This window comes from Carassius auratus, chromosome 7 (genome assembly GCF_003368295.1).
Source record: "Carassius auratus strain Wakin chromosome 7, ASM336829v1, whole genome shotgun sequence".
In the NCBI taxonomy this organism is placed as follows: domain Eukaryota; kingdom Metazoa; phylum Chordata; class Actinopteri; order Cypriniformes; family Cyprinidae; genus Carassius; species Carassius auratus.
In genome coordinates this window covers 20,342,389-20,365,355 of record NC_039249.1, presented here as the reverse complement: position 1 = coordinate 20,365,355, position 22,967 = coordinate 20,342,389, and the positions used below count along the sequence as shown (strand labels likewise).

Genomic DNA, 22,967 nt, shown 5'->3' with positions numbered 1-22,967 from the left:
GCAGGTTGTGCGCAACCACAGAAATATCTGACCTTCAGTTTGATGAATGACATCAGAGCATACAACGGGTCATTCAGAACCTGATTTGAACACATTTTACATTCAGAGATGCAGGTTGACACGTTGTGATGACTAGTGAGACAATCTTAGATTGTGCGATTTTGTCCTGATCTACAGTGTGCTGATACAGATTATGAAGAGAAAAATCTGAGCACTGCATTTTTGTATTTTTTTAAATGTTCATAATTACTTATTTTTGAACTTTATTTTCTCTTAAAGCCATCCTCCATGCATAAAAAAGTAGATACTATACTAAGAGTGTGTTCATTTATGTGCAGGTGCTGGACTTTGAGCGGGAGAATGAGTACATACTGGTGCTGAGCGCTCAGAACCCAGTTGCTCTGGTCCGAGGCAGATACGGACCAGCATCCACAGCAACTGTCACCATTTTTATCGATGACATCAATGAAGGGCCGGTTTTGTCTCAAAGCCATTATGAAGTCACTGTCAGAGAAGGGGAGGAGCCAGGACGTGTTATTGCCACAATCAGAGGTTATGACCCTGACTCTCATCCAATCAGGTAAGGTGATATTTCACTCATTTAACTAGTACAACTACCTATCACAATAGCAATTGTATCTATACATCGACTCCCGCCCCTGCAATATTTTCCAGCTGTCCCTTACATTTGTAAACTAGAGGAGAAACCCCAGATTAACAAATCTAAATTTACCCAAATACCACATTCTCCAATTCTAAACCACACAGAGGAAGTTCAGTATTTGTTTAAAAACTAAAACTCTTAAAATACTCTTAATCCAGAAGTGCACACCAAAATATAAGCGTGCAGAAGCACTGTCCTTGTCAATTACTGTGGTCTGTTCAGGTTGTGGATTGTACACAATGTACAAGCAGCTGTTATCCTGCCGTTCAGCTGTTGCCACATCATTTCATGTACCTGACATGACTGATTCTGGATGCTTGGCTAAACAGCAGGGGAAGTAGTGCATAAAAGGCATCTGGTGTGATTTGTAAGGACTGCCTCAAGAATAGTTACTTGTTTAAATAGATTTCAATCATACAGTTTCCATTATAAGATGAAAAAGAATCTTAATCTTGACCTAAAATACACACAAAAAAATAATAATAATAATATTTTAAAATATAATTACAATTTAAAAATCCAATCCTTCTGAAATCATGCTGAAAACCTATTATTCTCTTTGTAGATGAGCATCTGAATTTCTGGAACGATATTTTACCAAATTCATCTTGTTTTGTTGTTGCCATTATAAGCCATAATGTTGTAATTGCTTGATTAGGAAAGAGGATGATAATTCAAACTAACTGTTATTTCATCAGGTATTCGCTGAGAGGAGACACTAAGAAATATTTCTCTATTGGGAAGTACTCAGGGGAGCTCAAGACGGTCCAGGCTTTGGACAGAGAGGAGAACAGCACCTACACCATGGAAGTGGTGGCTGAAGATGGGCGTAAGAGATATTTTACCCCCTCCTCTTGCTGTGCATTCACTGCGGAGGGCTGTCAATTCATGTTGTTTGTTTGAATAAACATGTCCATCAAACTGAAGTTATTATACAGAGCATGTACAAGACGAAGATGCTATCAATGCGAGACATCTGGGGAAAATCAACATCCCCTCGGCTTTCTCTCTTTCAAAATCATCAGTGCTGCCGAGACACTTGACATTTCAAAACACTGTGACAGGCTCTATTCAATATCAGATCTCATGTAAAAATTGTGGGCCACATCCACATGCAGTGAGAGAAATCTCAGGCATTGTAACTAGCAGTGAATGAGTCACCAGCTGAGATGTTGTGGAGTGTGAACGATGCATGTGTGGTATAGACTTCCACATCATTCCTCCGCATCTGAACGTACAGTAGGGCGCAGATCAAAGATTTGAGGTGTGAAGGTCACACTGTTCCCCCTCCGGTTACCTTCTGCTCCCATCAGTGTGCTCAGACGAGAAATAAATCCAGTCCTTAAGGCTCAGTCACAAATGTTTAGGAGGAGACAAAGGAAGACATATGAGAACAAGAGATATGACGCACAGCTCCCTGTCTTGAGTGGTCTTGAATGTGGAAGCAGGGTCAAAAATGAGAGGGAGGGTATATGAGAAGGGAGAAAAAAGAAACTATAGATTATAGACAAAAATAATACACATACCTGAGAGCTTCTGACCTCCATTGTATTTTATGGACTGCAGAAAGAGATGCATAAAAATAGACAGTAAGTGTTACAAAGCTGTAAGAAGGAAATTATGTCAAATGCTTTACAGATATTTTTAAGTATTAATATTATATATATATATATATATATATATATATATATATATATATATATATATATATATATATATATATATATATATATATATATATATATATATTCCATTTAATTCCTACATCTGTAAAAGCACCGCCAAATGTTTGAGTCGTTTTTTAGTTAGGGGTTTTCAATAGGGGTCTGCCAATTATTGTTTAATTTCAAACTATTTTGAGTGAAATTGCATGAAAGTCAATTTAACATTTTTTAAAAAAAATACAATTTTAAGTTAACTTTAAGCAATTCTATAGTTAAGAGGCTAAAATGCAGGTCAATATTTTAAAGGGGTCATATGAGGTTGCTAAAAATAACATTATTTTGTATATTTGATGTAATCCAATGTGTTTATGCAGTCTAAGGTAAAAAAATATATATGTATATATATATATTTTTCCACATAATGTACATTATTGATGCTCCTCTATGCCCAGCCTTCCTGAAACGCATACATTTTTACAAAGTTCATCATTCTGAAAAGTGAGGTATATGCTGATTGGCCAGCTTTTCAGTGCATTGTAATTGGCTGAATGCCTCAAGCGTGTGACGAAAATGTTACGGCCTTAACATACTGCGATGCCGTCTCCCGGCACGATGTGACAAAATCAATAATACCCATTACAAACTAGGCATTTTTTTGTATTCAGTGGGCACATAATTACTGTTTGTAATGACTTATACTGTCTTTTTACGCATTGCATTGAATATTGTGCTGCGTAAACGAAACCATGTCTGCATTTGTGATCGGAGAAACTATAAACAACAAGTGCTACTCTACAATGCTCAAAACTCGCATTTTAATCATCAGTGGCAAATTATTTAAATAAAAAAAAAAAATATTTACATGCTGTGGGTCTGAAGCGCCATACTTTCCTTGCAAAGTTGGAATTGCCCCACTTAGAAACAGCATTTGTGCCACAGACGCGTTGTAAAGGTGCATCTAAATAATGTCATGGAAAAGGTCTTTATTTTTATTTTTTTTTATTTAATTAAAAAAATCGAACTTTCTTATATTCTAGATTCACTGCAAACAAACTGAAATATTTCACAAGTTTTTTTTGGGGGGGGGGGGTTTAATACTGATGGTTAGGACTTACAGCTTAGGAAAATTCAAAATTCAGTATCTCAAAATATTCCATTTTGAGGTTGATTAGTTTGATTAATTTGTATAAATACTGGGTCTCTCTTGGGCTAGTTTAGAACCTGCAACCACAATTATGGGAAAGACTACTGATTTTACAGTTGTCCAGAAGACAAATATCAACAGCCTCCACAAGGAGGGTAAGCCACAGAAGGTCATTGCTGAAAGGGCTGGCTGTTCACAGAGTGCTGTATCAAAATATATTTATAGAAAGTTGACTGGAAGGAAAAAGTGTTGTAGGAAAAGGTGCACAAGCAACAGGGATGACCACAGCCTTGGGATTGTCCAGAAAAGCAGATTTAAGAACTTGGGAGAGCTTCACAAAGAGTGGACTGAAGCCAGAGACAGTGTATCAAGAGTCACCACACTCAGACGTCTTCAGGAAAAGGGCTACAGCTGTCACTTTCCTAGAACCAAGCCACTCCTGAACCAGAAAAAATGTCAGAAGCATTTCATAAAGGTTAAGGAGAAAAATAACTGGACTGTTGCTCTCTGGTCCAAAGTCTTCTTTTCAGATGAAAGTAAATTTAGCATTTGATTTGGAAATCAAAGTCTGGAGGAAGATTGGAGAGGCACAGAATCCAAGTTGCTTGAGGTCCAGTGTGAAGTCAGTGATGATTTGGGGAAGCCAGTCTTCTGGTGTTGGTCCATTCTATTTTATCAAGTCCAAAGTCAAATCAGACATCTACCAGGATATTTCGGAGCACTTTATTCTTCCATCTACTGACAAGCTTTATGGAGATGCTGGTTTCATTCTGCCGACAGTGCCAAAACCACTTCCAAGTGGTTTGTTGACCATGATATTACTGTGCTTGATTGGCCAGCCAACTCACCTGACCTGAACCTCACAGAAAATCTTTTTGATTGTTAAGTGTAAGAAGCGCTGTTTCTGGGTCCAAGCCTCAACTCACTTCACTTGAGAATCACTTGAGCCATTTTTTAGCACTGTTTATTCATATTAATCATTTAAGCTGAACATTTTAAAACTTACGGTATACATTACAGTCTCAAAACACAAATAATTTTTATATTTATTTATTTATATTTCCATTGTCTGGTTATCTGGGACTTTGGTATGGAGTTAAAAGTTAGGATTATAACTTTTTTGGTAGTATTATATCACATTGTGAGTGTAGATTAGCACCTTTTTTTTGTTTTCTTGTGGTATCAGATGGGGTTTGGACACGAAAGTGGTGACACATGATGTCAGACTTAACAAGCAGATGGGGTATTATGAAGAGGAAGAGAAGTAACATCTGACAAACTATGCCAGTGCCAGTCTGATCGCCTCCATGCCACGCCGCATTGAAGCAGTAATTCATGCAAAAGGAGCCCCAACCAATTATTGAGTGCATAAATAAACCTGCTTTGGAGATCTTGAACATTTCTGTTATGTAAATCTTTTCTTGGATTGATCTTTGAGAAAATATTCCAGACAAAGTAGTTTCACTTTCACAGCGAAACACAGCATCTCCACAAAATGGCAGCGGAGGCAGCAGCGAGAATAAATGTTATGCCTTCTTTCTTTGCATGAACATTTGGGCAGTGTTATGCAAATGTTCCCTCACAGTGACGTAGACATGTGGGGGTGTGTTAGACAAGCTTGTTTAGGGGGGTGTGGTTGACTCTTAACTTTTATCAAGCTTTTTGATTTGAGACTTTAGTCTTTGCATCTGTACAGATCTTCTTTATGCACCAAGAGCTTGTAACACTCCAAAGAGAAAGGAAAAACTGAAATCACATCATATGACCCCTTTAATGTCTTTGCTATATATGTGTCATAACAAATTATGTTAATACATAAAAGTATGAAAATATCCATGTTTTTGCAGGACAGGCTTAAAATGCAAACATGCATTTAATTTCAACCCTGAAATTAGTTGCAGTTTTATTTATCCTTTTTCTGAGGGGCTTGCTTGTAGGTGTTGGGATTCTGTCTGTTTTTTGCAAGATGTGTAAAGATGGATATTCCTTTTCAAATAAGTTTTTATTGTTTTATAATACTGTAGCTCTCTCTTGGATAAACGCAGACTGATGCCATTGAGTTTTGTAGTACTAATCTCAATCTGCACAGCCTTTGATACAGCTATTGATCAGTATTAAGCATCAAGTTAATGTCTGTTTTAAAACATATCCTGCAGTGAAGAGAGCAAAGAAACAAGCAGCAGCAGCTAATTCTAACAACATTTTAAATCCGCTGAACAATGGCTGAAGTGGCATATTTTTTATGAACAGTATTTTAATAATTCATGGCTTGATCTCCTGAGCACAGTATAATAAAGCTTCTGAGGAATGGCATATGGTATGGATTCTATGTAGTTAATACTCTTAAAAGGATAGTAAAAAAAATAATTTTGTCATCATTTACTCACCCTTATGGCAGTCCAAACCTGAATGACTTTCTTCATCTGAAACAGAAGAAATTAAGAAAAATGTCTCAATCTTTTGTTGTGCAAATGGTCAAAGTCAATGGTCAATTTTTAAATGAGCTATCCATGTAAGAAAAGCAAACATTTCAAAACAGCAACATACTGAAAGACACTAAATGCACACTAAGTACAGCTCAAGATGAAAATGATTAATATGTTCAGCCACCTCTTCTCACCTTCAGGTAACTCCTCTTTGTCGGCTTCCACTCTGGTGACAGTGCACATTTTAGATGTTAATGACAACAGCCCAGTTCTGGTGGGCGATTACTCCTGGAAATACCTGTGCACACCTCGCTGGGAGGATCAGGCTCTGGTTCTGGCCTCTCGGGACAGCGATGGGCCCCAGCATGGAGGAAGGCTCAACTTCTCCCTCCGCAGTGACGCCACTGTCCGCAGCAACTGGAAGCTCACTCCCATCAATGGTTTGTCTCTGTCTTTACCCACTTCCAGCCCTTCTACGTATTGAATAAGTTGAATGTGAAGTGAGAAATCTCCCCTGTCGCCCAAGAACTACGTGACCCGTCTTTAAAGATCTCTCTGTCCGTCAGTCATTTCAAAATACATGTCAGACGATCCTAATTTGCCCAAACCTTCTATAATCACACTAGCACTGAAAGGCCCGGTTGCGTTGACCTGCTCTAGCAATGACGTCAATGTGGATAAAATTAGAGATTTGAAAAGAAAAAAAATACTGCTGTTCTGTGGCTGTAACATCCGTGCAGTCAAACTGAGACGTCATCAGAACTGGGTGTAATGCTTTCCACCTGCTGAATCACACACACAGTGCAGGTCTGGGGAAAAGAGCGTACTGACAAAGAAGGAAATTGCCCTCCATGTCTAGTGTCTTCAGACGAATCTGTGTTGGATGTAATAAGCGTAATGGATTTCTTCCTGATAGCTTCAGGCGTCATTAATGTGCCAAGCTCATGCCGGTGAGCGGGTTGACTTAGTTGCAGCGTCTGAGTCACGGACCAGAATCCAATACATTTTGATTCTGTTTTTCACTCCTTTTCTTTTGTGCTGTTTTTTTTTCTTCTCTGTCTGTTTTTCTGAGGTTTTTTTTTTCTTTTTTTCCCCTTTCCCTTGTTGTTAATAGATAAAAAGTCTAGTGACATGGGGTAATTATGTTGCCTTTAATTTATGATCTGACAGCAGGGGCCGTTTGGTGAAGAGTCTAAAAGTGTACTTTCATTGACTTTTCATCTAATTGATCTTTAGACATCCAACAGTGAGTTTATTTTTTTCCACACTCACCCCTCTCTTCCATTTTTACTCATCCAGCTTTACATGCTCCATCATGAAAGCGTGTCGAGAAGGATGGTGAGGGATGACGTATTCTGGCGTCTGTCAGTCTCAATTTATATTTCACCCTGAACACGTGTCTTACTGGCAGGTGCTGTATATGGATTACACATGGCCAAAATATGAAGTCTGATCACATATGTTTGCTTTTCTTCTTTCGAGAGGTGATCTTAATATTCAGTGCTTGAAACAGAGATGGAAAATTGACACGCTTGTGCTGCAGTTTTCCCGGTCTCCATGCCAGTCACGTGAATGGAAACCATGAATAGGCCCAATAGATAGATGTAGTGCACTGTCTATTTTGTATAGAATACATTTATTTGAGTGCTTCCACCAGAAATCCTTTTGATGTGGAGGCCATGGGCAACATATTGGTCACCTCTGACAAGAAAGATACCCGTGACAGATAATACTGTACTAGTTTAGTCCCCTGTTGACTAGCACATTAAAGAACTGTGAGGTTTCTTGGACCACTGATAAGAGTGAGCAGAGACTGAAAACAGCGCCTTGTTTACTGGACTGAATTCTTGCTTTAGCATCACACGGCCAAATCCCGACTGGGCAGAGTGAGGAGTTTTTTCATAAGATTTACTCAGCAGCTTTACAGTAGACTGCTTTACTTAGCTTAATGTTTTGTCACCTTATTATTTTTATTAATGTCAATGGTAAATATTATAACTCATATTAATAATTTGAAAAAATAAATGTTTGATGCTGGCTTGACAAGATGTGTACTAGATGTGTACTTTTAGCACATTTCTGTCATTTGAACATGTTGCTTACCAGTATTAGCACATTGTTAGCATGTAGCTAGGGATACTTACTTCTAGCATATTTTAGTGCTTTGCTAATATTTACATTGTCAAGGCAACAGATCAGCAACACTCATGGAAATTTAAGCTGGGATTTCATTTTTTCCCCCACAGACACTCACACCAACCTGTCTTTGAATGTCCCATACCTGCCTCCAGAGGTTTACATTGTACCCTTTACCATCTCAGACAGCAGCTCTCCACCCAGAAGCACGTTCATCAATCTGCCAGGTAACATACACAGAGTAACATAGAACTGAATGAATGAAAAGAGAGCATGTTTACGTAAAGAACAAAACCATGTACGTCATTTCATTACACTGATACATTGCATTAGCGATCTGAACGCAACGCTAAATGGACTCACTGGAGGTCACAAATGACATTTTTTAATTTAGATCTCTCACAATGTTCCCCCGACACATAAAGAACCCAATTAAGCCACATCTCCATCATAAAGCAAGCAGAGTCACATCATTCACATTATTAAAAATGTACAAATAAGCTTAATGACTGCTCAGTCAGAGGATATTTGAGAAACAATTTAGCACTAATGTAGTCAGTATTTGTAATGATGGAGCATTGCTTTCTCATAAAGCTTACTGATGTGAGGTTGAGAGAATAGGTGAGGGTTTTTGTTTATGTTAAATCCATGTTTATTTAGAATTTTCCTTCTATTGCATATTCTCTGGAAGGTACATTGCAAAAGTGGATTAATGCAGTTGAAGTTCATTTAAAAATAAATAAAACATATTAACATATTTATAGTGAACATATTTATAGTGAATCATGTTTAATTTAATATATCAACACTGGCAGTTAATAAAAAAGTTTTATAAAACAAGCAGTGTTTTTTTAGCAAATATGAGGGCCTTTGAGTCAAAAAGGTTGAGAACTAGTGCTGTGTGTTTTTGTGTCTGCTTGGTCACGCATTCACATTCATTAGTTTAATAGATTCTCTCTTGAAACATCCTGTTCACACAGTCTCCAGTTATGAATGGCATGGCCACAGGTGCATGGCTCCTCTCTCTTTCCCTGTCACGGTCTTATCTCGTCTGATTCTCTTGCTATTTATCCTCACCTAGTGCTCCATAAATATATGCTATTTTCCTTGCCCTTCTAATGCATTTAAGTAACTCAATGGTCGTTGTTTCTCTCACAGTGACGGTTTGCCCGTGCAATGTGAGGGGGAACTGTAGAACAGCACCAAAACAGCTTCAGGGCATGCCCACTATTCAGTCAACAGTGGGCATCCTGCTCGGAACTCTGGGAGTTATAGGTGAGACATGTACACAGCTCATTCACAACATCCTGAAATGATTGGAAACGGAAGAGGATAACAAAATTTGCAGTTCCTGCAATCACATTTTATGTTCTTGTTTACAGGCGTCATACTGATAGTTATATTTGTGAGACTGTCCTACCAGAATTCAACACCACCAAACCAATGCTGCCAGGAAAGAGTGCCACTCAAAGTCTCTCTCTAACTTTGGAGAGTTTTTGGATCATCTGGTCATTTGGTCGCTACAGTTTAGAAAGTAGCATCAACGCTGAGGGATTCCTCTGTTTAAGTCTAGTTTGCTAACTTTTGAGACCATATGATTTTGCTTGTAGTGAACAGTAACACACACACACACACACACACATACACACACACACACACACACACACACACACACACATACACACACACACACACACACACACACACATATATATATATATATATATATATATATATATATATATATATATATATATATATCGATTGGTATCACTGTAAAGAATTCAAAACTTCTCTCTAAATGTGATATTTCTTTTTATTTGTTTTTAAGCTATGCAGTTGCTATCTTCATTTTATAATTAGTAGTGATTTGAAAATGTGGGATCAATAAATAAATCAGTTAATTAATTTTCTTTCCTCTCTTACTTGTGGGATCAATGAATTGAAATAAAGAAATAAATCAGAAAACAGTCTCTGTTTGATCACTGACATACACTGAGGTCAACAAAGTTAATTAAATGTATTTCTTTTTTTTCTGTTATTTATTCGAATGCAATCTACTGTAATTAGAATGTCTTGTTTACAATCAAGTAGATAGACACAGTACAGTGTCATTACAGTACAGTATATTGAGTTACAATACAGTAGTGGCAATTAAAACATTTTGAATGATAATTACATATTTTTCCTTCTGGCGCATGATTGATTTAGTTCAAAAGTAACAAACAAGCTCTGTTTGGTCACTGATATAAATAGAGAAGAAAATAGACTGACATTGAGAACGCAAGAGAGAGCTTAACCTCATTCATGTTTTGTTTTGTTTTTTCAGGCAAAGCTGTTTTAGAGATGGAGAATAATAACCCCATCCCCCCTGGAAATAATAACCAGGCTGAAACAGTTTCACATTTTCACATCCCTTTTAGCCAGTCATCTCCTGTTTATGTTGAGATGACACTGGTGAACGTGACCCAGATGACCTTACAAGTATGCTATATATAGACATTCAGTGCACCAAAAATAGCCACGCCACTGAGTCACGCCAAACAGCAGCCTTCCCACTACGAGTGTAAACAAAGCCTTTGGCATCGAATGTAAAGCAGGCACTATTACGTTCTGCTCAGGTGCTCTTTTAAAATATCAGTAAGCGTGTCACATTACTTCATGCTCTTCCTGTCATGTTTCTGCTAAATCTTGCCGTGAGGACATCATTCCTGTAATCTCTCGGGATCTCTTTCATGAATATTCTGCCATTAAAGCATCACATCCAGGGTTGCTCATTCCGTGGGGGCGTAAGGAAAGAATGGTAAAATCCAAAAACAACATGCTGATTATTTACCTTCAAGCACAGTTCCCAAATACAGACGATTTCAGGATGTTCCCTAATGTAATCTTAAAAATACAACATGTACGCAAATAATACGAATTGCTTTTGGAACTGTCAACACATTACTTTGCTACGGACAACCCCATGAGGGTTATGAATGGTTATGGTTGTGTGTTTTTGAAGGGCAGCAGCTCAAAAGAATGTTTACAGAAAGACCCAGTCATTCGTAGGTCAAGCCTAATAATACTGGGACTATATTTAGATTCTGGCCTTGTTTTAGTTCTCTTAGGATCAGATCTCTACAGCTGGCTAACAGTCCAGATTAAACTATAAACCAGCTGAAACAGTCAGCTTAAGCTTTTTAACTTCTGTCAAAATGTATGTTTATTGTGCATCTGAAGAGAGGAAATACAGACTGAAAAACAGGGGTTTGTAAAACTCCAAAAACGTACGTATACACATAGATCACAGCAGTTTCCAGATGAAATTAATACTAGCAGCAGTAAAACACCCCCCAAAAAAATTAATAACAGGGTAAAACATTAATAAAGATGTATTTTTGTTTGGTTCAGTAGTTGAACAATATATAAAACATATCAATATATAAATAAATAGCATTTTGTGACTTTTTAATGTGTTGTGACAGATTGTTGAAGTGCCTTAGTACAAGCGGCAGTGAAGCGATCATTTCTTCCTCTTTACTAATAAACATCAGAAGGTATTCTGTTTCAACCGCTATACACACAACATTTTTCAAGTTGAGCCCACCGACAGTAATCTTGTCTCCTGATTGATTTGTTCATTGGACAAAAACAGCAGATTTAGCTTCATGATTGGTCACATTGCCTTTCAAACTAATTCCCTGCAACAGGTCAAATTGTATACTAACATATTTTGGCACAACTCCATATGTATGACTTTTTTGACAAGCTTGATTAGTAGCTCACCTTGTACAGCATAGCACTTGTAATGTATAATGCTTGGGTACGAGTCCCATGAAACATGACATGGATCACAATAAAAAGAAAAATGCTTAGGCTTTGTAGAAGCAAGCTAAACTGGCCTGGATGTTTCAGGAAATGTCTATTGATCTTATGATTACTTTTATTAAGACTATCTGTAGGGTTTAGGAGGAACATTCTTTTCAGATAAAATAAAGCATTAACCTTTTAGCACCACACAACAGTCATTTCATTTGCAAATTGCTTTTAACGCCACTCACTGGGCATTTTCCACTTTAATAGTGTCACTAAACGTGCAAGAAGCAGCATATTATCATTTTGCAGAAATGTCCACAGGCACGTTTTTCCAATGAAGCTGAAAAAAAGTCCTGTAGTGATTTGCCAAAAGTCCTGCTTCTATTCTTGGCTAGGAAGAGTGTAGCTGTGATGTCTACATGAGACATATAAACACGTTTCAGGGTGATGAAGTACCCATGATGTCGTTGGGCTGTGGAAAATGACTTTGTGGAAAATATTTGTCGTTTTCAGAGCTGGAAAGTGTCCCCTTTTTTCCATTTCTCACCACTTTTCCAGAGAGTTCAATCAGCTGCTCTTATCGTTTGCTGTTACATGTGGCGGCTGAGGCTGGTGACCTGAAAGCGAAGCCACAGCGAGCAGGTCAGCATGAAGATTGGCCATTCTTACTCCTGCCAGTTTCAGCAACACCCTTCCACACAGGCCATGTGCTCACACTTGGGCAGGATTCAACATCAGCAGTGCACTGCATCTTTCTATTTATAATCCTTTTTAATCTATCCAAAATGAGCTAAGTGTGAGCCTGCCTGATTAATTTAATAGGGCCTCGGCCACTTAGCCTCTCTCTAGTTTTTCCTGTCCACCGATTTTGTTTACCGCAGCTGAGATTGGAAAAGGCGAATGAAGGTTAGCCGTCTAAATTGGAGAGGCCTCCTTCAACCAGAAAAACCTGTAATTGTTTTGATCTGATGCATATTTAATCTTGCCACACTGAGTGATGCAATCTCCAGTGGAGCTTTGTGAAGAGGTACAAGCATGAAATCCAATTTAGTCAGTGATTCAGATTCAGATCGCCCTATTGCACACTGCAGCACAACCTCATGTGGCATATTCATCCAGTTGTCCTCTTCAGCATTAACATTTTCATTACACAATAATAGTGTGCTTACATATTTGAGACTTAGGGCCCTATCATACACCAGGCACAATGCGACACATGGCGCAGCGCAAGTGTGTTTGCTAGTTTCAGTCCGGCGCCGTTCGCATTTTCCCATCCAGTGCCTTGTTGTTTAAATAGCAGATTCATTTGCGGCCATTTTTGCACCAATGGGCGTGCTGGTCTAAAAAAGAGGTGTGTTCAGGCGCATCGCTTGCGCAATGCTATTTTAAGGAGCTGAAAATAGACTGGGCCATAGACCAACTCAAACCTGGTCTAAAGTCTGGCGCAATGTTTTTTCTTTGTTATTTAAAGAGCGTGTTAGTATAGGTGGGTCCGTAACATGCACGCTGCTTATTAAACACAGGGACGCACAGCAGCACACAGACATGCCAAATATTAAAAATTAAAGGATAAGAATTATTAAAGGATAAATGCATAAGAATTTTTGTAGGCTAATTAAATTAATTTATATATATATATATATATATATATATATATATATATATATATATATATATATATATATATATATATATATATATATATATATAATGTATATATAAATGCCTACATTTCATAATGGATAGTCATCACATGGATCAGAATTAGGCTATCTATTTTTGCTCGTACACGAGCAGCTCCGTTTCATCTCGGAGACACGACATGTCTTTGCGCTTGCCAAATTACGCCATGTAAATATCAAATCCGTCACGGCAAGAGCGCAACTGGCTCTTAAAGGGAATGGAAGATGAGACTCTGATTGGTTTATCGCATGTTACACCCAAAAAACACCCATTACTCATTAAGAGAATAGGGACAACCCATTTAGACCACGCCCCTGGACGTGCCAACCATTTTTTTGCTAGTAATTAATTAGTCTAGGTAGTCAAGTTAAATAAATGACCCAACAGCACAACTTAAAGCTGCTATAGTGATCAGTGCCTATGATCTCTGTTGTCAAACTCCTTTTTTGACTCTGTATTAGTTACACTAGTTATCATTTTCATAATTTGCTGTTCCCCGTAAAAAATGGCCCATCTTTTAAAATTGTATCTAAAACAGTGTTATGGTCAGCATGCTATATTAGTACCAAATCTGTTGTTGTTGTTGTGTTGTTGTTGTTTTTTTAATTAGCCCTGATTTTCTTATTGGAACTGACTGGTCATAGGCCTCACTGATCTTAGGCACCTACATTCTTTATATATATATATATATATATATATATATATATATATATATATATATATATATATATATATATATATATATACATATATATATATATATATATATATAATTTTTTTTTTTTTTTTTTTTTTTTTTTTTTGTATACCTTGTATGAGCAAAAATGTCAGATTTTCTCATTTCTGTTTTTCTGATGGTAGCCTACATTTAACATAGTGTGTGAACAGAATCACATCCTCTGTTTTGCACAGTTAGCACCAGTCAGGCAAATGAGATATTTACTCTACAACATGCTGTGAGGCATGTACTTTTGAGTTTCGTACTGTTAGACTTTGCAACTACGTGAATGCCAGATCTAAATTTAACCACCTTACTGGCCAGCACTGATAACAGAAGAAGTGCTTACTGGCACTGGCGCACTGCAGGGGTTGTACTGGGTCCTATAGATGCAGACCACAAGATATTCTCCATTAATTAAATTTGTTTGAGTTTCAGGAATCTCTCTTATTTGTGCATCTCACATCGAGACCCGAGAGGTCATAATACAAACAAATGCCAAGTCATTAATTCTAGTTAATAGAGTACAGTATTTATGATATCGACCTTAGTCCATTTAATTATTTTGTGAATCTGTGATGATTATAACATAAATAAAGGGGGCGTGGTTGCATCCACCTCTAGGGGGTGGAGATTGGTAGGTTCAGGGGTGGAGCTCTGGGAGATTGGTAGGTTTAGGAATCAGGGGTGGAGACAGGTAGGTTTAGGTTTATGTAGGGTGGGAGGATCAAACCACGCCCCCTGGATCTTGTGTCCTGCAGTGAGGACCATCATGGGCCATTACTGTCACGTGACCTAACAGCGTCAGTTGCTTCGCTTCAGTGACATTCACAAATTTCCACAAATTTCACAAAAATATTAAAAATTGTAAACGACATACCTACAAAAAAAACAAACCTGGGGTTTTCTAAATACTGTCCTGAAGCTGTGACGTTTCCAGGAATGGATCATGCTACTCATATAGTAAGAAATATGCCTCAGAAAACAGAACAAATAACTTTCCTAATGAGGGGTCATTGAATAATTTACTTAACTGTTTCACTCAAAATTATTCATTCAAGAACATATACTACTATAGTATAGTGTATCCACTTGGAACTGTCTGCAGAAACAAAAATGCACAAAGGAACTCTCAATTGCATCTAAATGGTAAGTTTATCGACATCTTGTTTATTAAACTTCTTGTATAAAACAATTATTGTGCTTTTGTCCTTCAGTACAGCTGTGATTGCCTTTGTGATATTGCTTCAGTGCTGCTTTTTGCCAAAGCTCATTCCCAAACTCAAAGCTGTATAAAAGTGTTTTAAAAGAGCGAGAGCCTTTAATTTGGCAAACAGCCACCTACTATGATATTAAAGCAAATAATCACTTGTCAAAGGAGACACTATAAAAGTAGAATGTTAAATCCTGTGCATGTACAATGATCGCTAAAGCACTCAACAATATATTTTAGATATTTATAAATTATGGTGAACTTTTCTGCATACATGTACTTTGTCAGGCAGATTAAAACTGCAGCTATGGGGTGTTGACTATAATAGAGGTCCTTAGCAGCGGCTATTAATGTACTACAGTTAAAAAGACTCACTTCAGAGCCACTTCAACCATTATTTGTTAGGCTACACGTGCAAGTGCTAGAATAGACTGAGGGTTGGAGTGACATTATAAGCCAAAAGCCATGACTGTGAACCTCTAGAGTGGTTTGTATTTTCCTATTTTTTAAATAAAGTAACATTTTCTTGTCTTTTCGGAATGATGTTCATTATTTGGACCCTTATTATTATTTGTGTCATAAAGACACAATTGTAGATGTAGATTGTAGATTGTAGATGGCATTTACTGTGATTTAGGTGGCCGTGTCATTTTCTATTTTCAGAAAGAGGACCCGTTGCTTAAAAGTGCCTGCCAGCTAATGGCCCTAGTTATCGCTCAAAGAAAGCTACAGACTTGGGGCTAATAGAATAGACCTTTCTGTTATTGCATTACGATGTCGGCTAGTTGCTGCTCAGTGAAAATGTTGCCTGGCCATGCTAACTGCATTAAAGTGAGTTTACACTGTGGAGAATACAACACACTTACATATCAGATGGCCTGTCTTTGTCAAGATCTCTAAATGCCAGCATGTTGGACAGAAGGGTTGACTGTACAACAGTACCGCCTATGCAGTAACAGTACCTATTTCATAACATTCATGCAATCTTTGATAGCTGTGGTTTACGTTTATTACAGCTCTTTGAAATACTTGATTTTCGTTGGTCAGTTTTGGCACAGAGCAGTCAGATATTTCCTAATATTCACTGTTGTCCATGGCAATGCTGACTTTTTATTCTGACATTTTCCTCACAATTGTGAGTGTATATTTCATGATTCAGACTTTTCTTTTCAGAATTGTGACACTCAGACTCAGACTTAAACTTGCAGTTCTGTTAAAATAAAAGAGTCTCCGATATTGTATCTCGCAATTACGAGAAGACAAAAATTGTGAGATATTGGTCAGAATTGTGAGAATTGTGAGATACTCTATAAACTCAGAAGGGGGGGGGGGTTAGAACTGTAAAGGTCCTAGGCCCTAACAGTGATGTTATTATTAAGGTTTTCTTTCATTCAAACAAAGGACATTGTTAAAATAGTCTACTGGACATCAGTGGTAGAACCTTAATGTTCTGAAGCTACGAGAATACAAAAATACTGACATTATTCAGTGGAAGAGAAGAAATCGTTTAAATAAAATTATTTTTGTTTTCTTTCTACACCAAAAGTCTTTCTTAACTAAGTTTCTTCTCTTTCTATAGAGACTGATGACATAAGCGCCAAACGCAGTGTGGCTGTTGTGATTGGCTTGATTCTAACATAACGGCGTGATCACACGGCTGGAGAAATAGTTTGGCGTGATTCATAGCCTGGCTGAAAGCAGCAAATCAAAGATATAACCTATGTGAGAGCACAACACTTCCCAAACATAATAGCCTCATTACCTGTTGTATTCCACATTAGTAGGCAGACATTACCTTTTTATAGGCAATGCTGCATAGTGAATACCCCTACTCAATCTTAATGTTAAAAAATAGCTAAATTATTCTATTCTACTGTACTTCGAATAGGACGTTTGATTTTTCTGTGGGCACATCAGCTGCATTGTCTCGGTTGTCATAGAAACAGCGTAACTCCGAGGCTTTAATTCAGATTGATTCTCTTTCTTTTCCCTTTTGAACAGCACGCTATTTTGTATGTCACTCTCTTTTGTGCTGAAGATATCCTGCTGAGCAAAACTATCACTTAAATAACTGCATTTATCCACACCTTTTGACAGTGCGCTCAAAAAGTGTCCTTCTTCAAAATGAAAAGCTTCATTCCAGACTGTCTGCCAGACATGAAGAGCTACAGCTCAATTATTATGTGCACCATGTGACACAGAGCAAGGCTGAAGTGCCCGGGACAAATACAGATCTGTCCTCAGACCAGCATGTGTATTTTTCACTTCATAGCTCTTTCTCGTCGCTCTTTCCTGAGTGAGCCAGATTGTAGAAAGCAACAGTATAGCCACCTACACACACTGTTGATAGTGCAGATCTCTGGGCTCAGTCTTACTACAGTCATATGCCCAGTCACCCACACGAGCCGCCCACTGTCTGAGTCTTTGCTAGTGTGAACGCGGGCCATCACGAGCAGACATATAGCTGCTATGTGTGGGATTACATCCACTACTCTGAACGCATGTGGGCCAAGTGCATTACCACTGTGACATTTTCTATACTGGTCGCGCCAATAATGCACTGATTCATTATTTCTTATTCTGTGCGATTTGGCTTTCTCAATGATTCGAGATGGAGCAGTAGTATAAGGCTGCCCATTTACAGTTAATTATGTCATACTGCATGAATATTTTATAGAAAGAATAATGGGATAGTTCCCCCCAAAATGAAAACTGTGGCATTTATTCACCCTCGTGTTACCCCTAAAATTCTATTGGGTCCAAAACAACATTGGTGCCCATTGACTTTTTTATATCGCGGTGACGTTCGGGTAAACAAGTGATAGTTTTCACGTTTTTATGGACAAAAACACTTCAGAATGCGTTTGGTATTTGCAGAAAAAAAAAATCAAGTCATACATGTTAAAACAACATGGATGCACAAAGGATGATGGAATTTTACATTTTGGATGAAATTTTGCTCTAATTATATAATATAACATCTTCTTGATGTTGTCCACAACAGTGTGGTTGTTCTTGATAAAGACAGTTCTCCCCAAAATTTAAATCTGTCATTAATTACTCACCCTCATGTCATTCCAAACCTACTAGATCTTCATTTATCTTCAGAAAACAAATTAAGATAATTTTGATGAAATCTGAGAGCTTTCTGACCCTGCATAGACAGCAAGGATATTACCACATTCAAGGTCCAGAAAGGTAGTATGGACATTGTTAAAATATTCCATGTGACATCAGCGGTTCAGCCATAATTTTATAAAGCTATGAGAATTGTAATTTTTGGGTAAACTATACCTTTAAGTAAAACTGAAACTAAATCTATTAAAATCATTTTCATTAATTGAAAACGTGAAACAAATATATATATATATTGCTCAAAAACTTTTTTAAATGTTTCTTTGGTAAGTTTAGTAAGATGATGTATTAAAATGACTAAAAGTAAAACAAAAAAAAATTATAAATCAGTAAAAACATTAATGCTAATTTGAAATCTAAACTATAAAACAACAAAAGTAAAAAAGCTGCTAAAATAAATACTACAAAATTAGTAAGACATAAGGTAAAATTAAACAAGCAGCATAAAAATAAACTAAAAGAACACTGGTTTGCAACAGATTTCAGCCTTCGTAACGATCATCTCTCTGTCCCCCATGAGAGGCATTGAGCCTTTTGGCTCCTAAATGTGACAAGTCGATGACTTCAGCTCAGTTTTTCCATTTGCTCAGACCCTCCCTTTAAACAGTTGACCTCTGACCTTTTCATTTACGAGCAGGCAGGCTGAGAGTTTGGTTTGGTCTCCCACTGTGAGGGAACTATCAGTGGTTTTAATCTTGCTGTGCTCCTTCAGGAACAACAGCCCTGATATGGCTGCGTTAAAAGTTTAGACAAACCAGCTGCTCAGCTTAGATCTCCTGGAAAGCCTGCCGGACCCTGGCTTTGCCTCCCTGCTGCCGTCCTGCTCTCATCTATATGGTGGCTGCTCATCCACATGCACAGTGGTGAAAATATCTATATGAGAACTACAGGGACTCAAATTATAAAGCTAAATGATGAATCCATCAACTTACATTTTAAAGAAGTTAATTCCACAAATTCACTTGACAATAAATCTGCAAAAGGCATTTCATCTAGCTATAGACATAAAACACCTGTAATGTTGTTAGTATAATGTTAGAAATTATAATGAAGAAGAAGATCAAACGAAAGGATTACAATGATCCTTTAGTCCTCTTTGGAGCATTAGTGTTGTTGAACTCTTGATGTAGGGAAAAGCTTATTTATTTTCCACAGAAGAAATAACAATATTGGAATAGCATGAAGGTGATTCCACATTCATAATTTATTGTTTGATTGATTTATCAAATCCTCAATCAGTGCTTTCAACAGTTTCTCAATAATAGGCTCCCACTGATGCATTATGTTATACTGAACCATTATACTGAATGGTAAACTGCTCCTTAACCTAGCTGTGTCTGTTTTCAGTGAGATCAGCTGTTTCTCAAATAATTATGTACAATACCTTGGACTGGCTGGTCATCCTGCAGCCCATGCATAAGACATAAGAAGTTTCAGGTCACCTGTTATTTCAGCTTGTTACCCAGGAAACACTGGAGTTGAAAAACAGAATAAGAGCCAGGAGTAACCCTACTCGCACCCCCTGATTTCAGCTGTGAAAATTGCAGTGTACTCCTGTATCGTGTTAGTAGGTGATAAGACGGTGGCAATTTTGCCGAGCACGTTCTCTGGAAACTTGAAAAATTGATTGCATTGACTGCACAGATAAAGACACAGCTGACAAGAGAGCTGGATGGAGATCAGCCAGAATCCAGTTTTAGATCGCAGACAGCTTAGTGTCTCTTTGTTTTTTAGACTCAGAACAACAATAAATGGCATTTATGATTAGTGTTTTATTATTTCATTTCATTTTTTAAATCATTAGAATTGTTTATATCTCATTTTAATCAGTTCATCTATGGGTTTCCTTGGATATCTCTCATTCTGTCCTGTCAATTAAAATACATTTTTAAGACGTGTATTTTTATTTACATGTATGACTCTAAAGAAAGCACATCAGCGAGGATAATTCCCCACTTCTAGTACTTGCCATCATCTAAATCTTGTCTAAATAAGTACTTTGTATTTGAAGCAGTATTTGAATGGAAAGAACTGAGCAGCTGATTTGTCGTTAAGTTAAAATTGGTGCAGTTACGGTTAAGACTGGTGGCGAAACACACGTGCAAAGGCTTTTCTCGCAAGGTGGTGCTTTCCAGCAACAAAGCCCCGGCGGACATGTGACCTATTGAATGGTGACTGGAAAGCATGCAAGTGCTACTGTCAACACCAGTGCATAAATAAAGCTAAAGATAGGGCCTCACCACCATTGCCATCAAACAGCTACGCTTTTTATAGGGATGCTTTGATTTATAAAAGGCAGAGGGGTCTATTTTTTGACTAACTGGTCTTCTGATGGAAACTTCTGATGGATGCATGACTGACCCCCATGGCCTGAGTGTGGCTGGGGTTTTGGGAGATAGTGCTCGGTAAAGAGTGACTGACACCATCCAGGATGAAATGTTATTGCAGTCATGGATTCCTGTGGAGGAGTTCCTCAGGGAAAACCTCGCAGTCAAGTAAGATGACAATATGACAGTGACAAGCATGAGATTCATTTCCCCTTCATGGGAAAAAACAACTTCTTTTTAAATGTACAAATCTTAGGTTGTACAGAATAGCTTTTACCCTTGTAAGGCAAAATCAATTTTAGTATAGTTGAGAAACTATTTGTTTTATTTTATATTTTCAATATTTACAACAAAATTATTTTCAAATTTTCTTAAAAAAAAAAAAGTTTTTCTTCTTCTTTACGTTTTGTGTGTACTTTTTTAATTTATTTGTTTCTTTTAAATATGCCTAGTTTTTATAGATTTTTTTTTATCATTGTTAGTTTTAGCTTCGTACATCAACTTAAATGAAAAATCATTGAATTATTATGAATTATTATTGTTTATATATATATATATATATATATAAAAGTAAATGTTTAACGTTTCATTAAAAATACCCTATGGGTTAATCTAACTACTTAATTAATAAATTATTAATAAAATAATAACTACTTAATTAATATCAATATTTTGTTATAAGTACATTGGAAGACACTTTCAAAATGACTTTTGTACATTTTGTATATATTTGATCAATTCACATGTTCCCTGAGAACTGAACCCATGGTATAGTGTTGCTGTAATGTTTGATCTGCAGGAAACTATCTTATATTTCACACATAAGCTGAACTTCTTAGTGACCTTTGGAACATCTGAACATGTTTAATTAGGGATTGAGAATGTGAGCACAGTGTAATAGACAAGTGACCCCTGCAGTGGGAGACTGACCACTCCGACACATCTCAGTGTTGTTCTTTGGATAAAAAAGGTTGATGTGATGGCATGTTCAAGAGGGCAGCTTTTCAACTGACAGAAAGCAGAAACGGTGGCCACTTTGTTCTTCTCATCGATGGGTCAGCCTGAGTGAATTCAACAGTCACAGAATTACAGAAATAAACAATATTCCCTATCTGTGCGTATGGCGTGTAGCCTACATGCAACCATTTTTAAATGTGTGGGGGAGAGGGATTCATATATAATATAATCAGTGGGTTTAAAAGTGAGATGTCACTGTCTGTCTAATGAAGAGATGAGCAGACGGCTTTGAATCATTTCTAGTGAGTGCTGGTATTATAAGATTAGTAGGAATGGGTTAAAAAAATGATTTCTCGATTTTAATCAATTATAATTTTTACGAAGCAATCGATCTTAAATCCCAACAATCGATTAATGTAGTCTGTTTTCAGTTAATGAACGGAACATTGTAGTGCACCTCCCTTCAATCACATTATAGGCTTTGTTGCTTTCAAATTCTTACCATTTTATTACAGTATTAAAAAATAAATGTAATTTTTGTGCTGTTTAATGTGGAGTGACAGATCGCTGTAGCACCTCAGTTCAAGAGAAGCACAATGCGTAGCACACATGAACTGATCAACTCCTCCACAAATAACATCCGTAGATATGTGAAAAGAAAGAGTAGCCTACAACTTACCGAAATTCGTTTCCTACCCTGCCTCTTGTAAGCACGTCCTGATTTTGCCAAGTCCGATGTGGTCCTAGGTCAACATATTTTGTTGACCCTGGAACAACATTTTACTCCAAAAATATATTCTTAACCATATCCCTACACCTAAACCTAACCTTAACCATGAGTAATGCCTAAAATCAGAGGAAATGATAGATGAATGACACTGATGTACAAGCACCAAACACTGATTTTAAGCATAAACTTCACAAAATCTATAAACTGGTTCTTCAAATCTGATTGGTTAATCACAATGTTGTTCCAGGGTCAACAACGATGTTGTCCCAGGAACATGTCTCACTTGGTAAAATCAGGTTAGGCCCTCTTGTAATTGCTCAATCAGTGTTTCAACCACGAAAAAATGTCAATAAAACAGCTTGTAAACAA

At 37.3% G+C, this 22,967-nt stretch overlaps 1 protein-coding gene across 1 annotated transcript in view; it reads left to right on the top strand.

Annotated features, from left to right (window-relative positions):
* LOC113106199 (cadherin-17-like) overlaps positions 1–9,706 on the top strand; it is a 34,460-nt gene extending 24,754 nt beyond the window's left edge. Inside the window, exons 13-18 of the mRNA XM_026267877.1 lie at positions 339–580; positions 1,363–1,493; positions 6,099–6,338; positions 8,145–8,261; positions 9,193–9,309; positions 9,417–9,706. Of these exons, the coding sequence (XP_026123662.1) occupies positions 339–580; positions 1,363–1,493; positions 6,099–6,338; positions 8,145–8,261; positions 9,193–9,309; positions 9,417–9,517 (948 nt within the window). The 3' untranslated portion in view covers positions 9,518–9,706. The remainder of the gene's footprint in view (positions 1–338; positions 581–1,362; positions 1,494–6,098; positions 6,339–8,144; positions 8,262–9,192; positions 9,310–9,416) is intronic.
* The last annotated feature ends 13,261 nt before the right edge of the window (positions 9,707–22,967 follow it).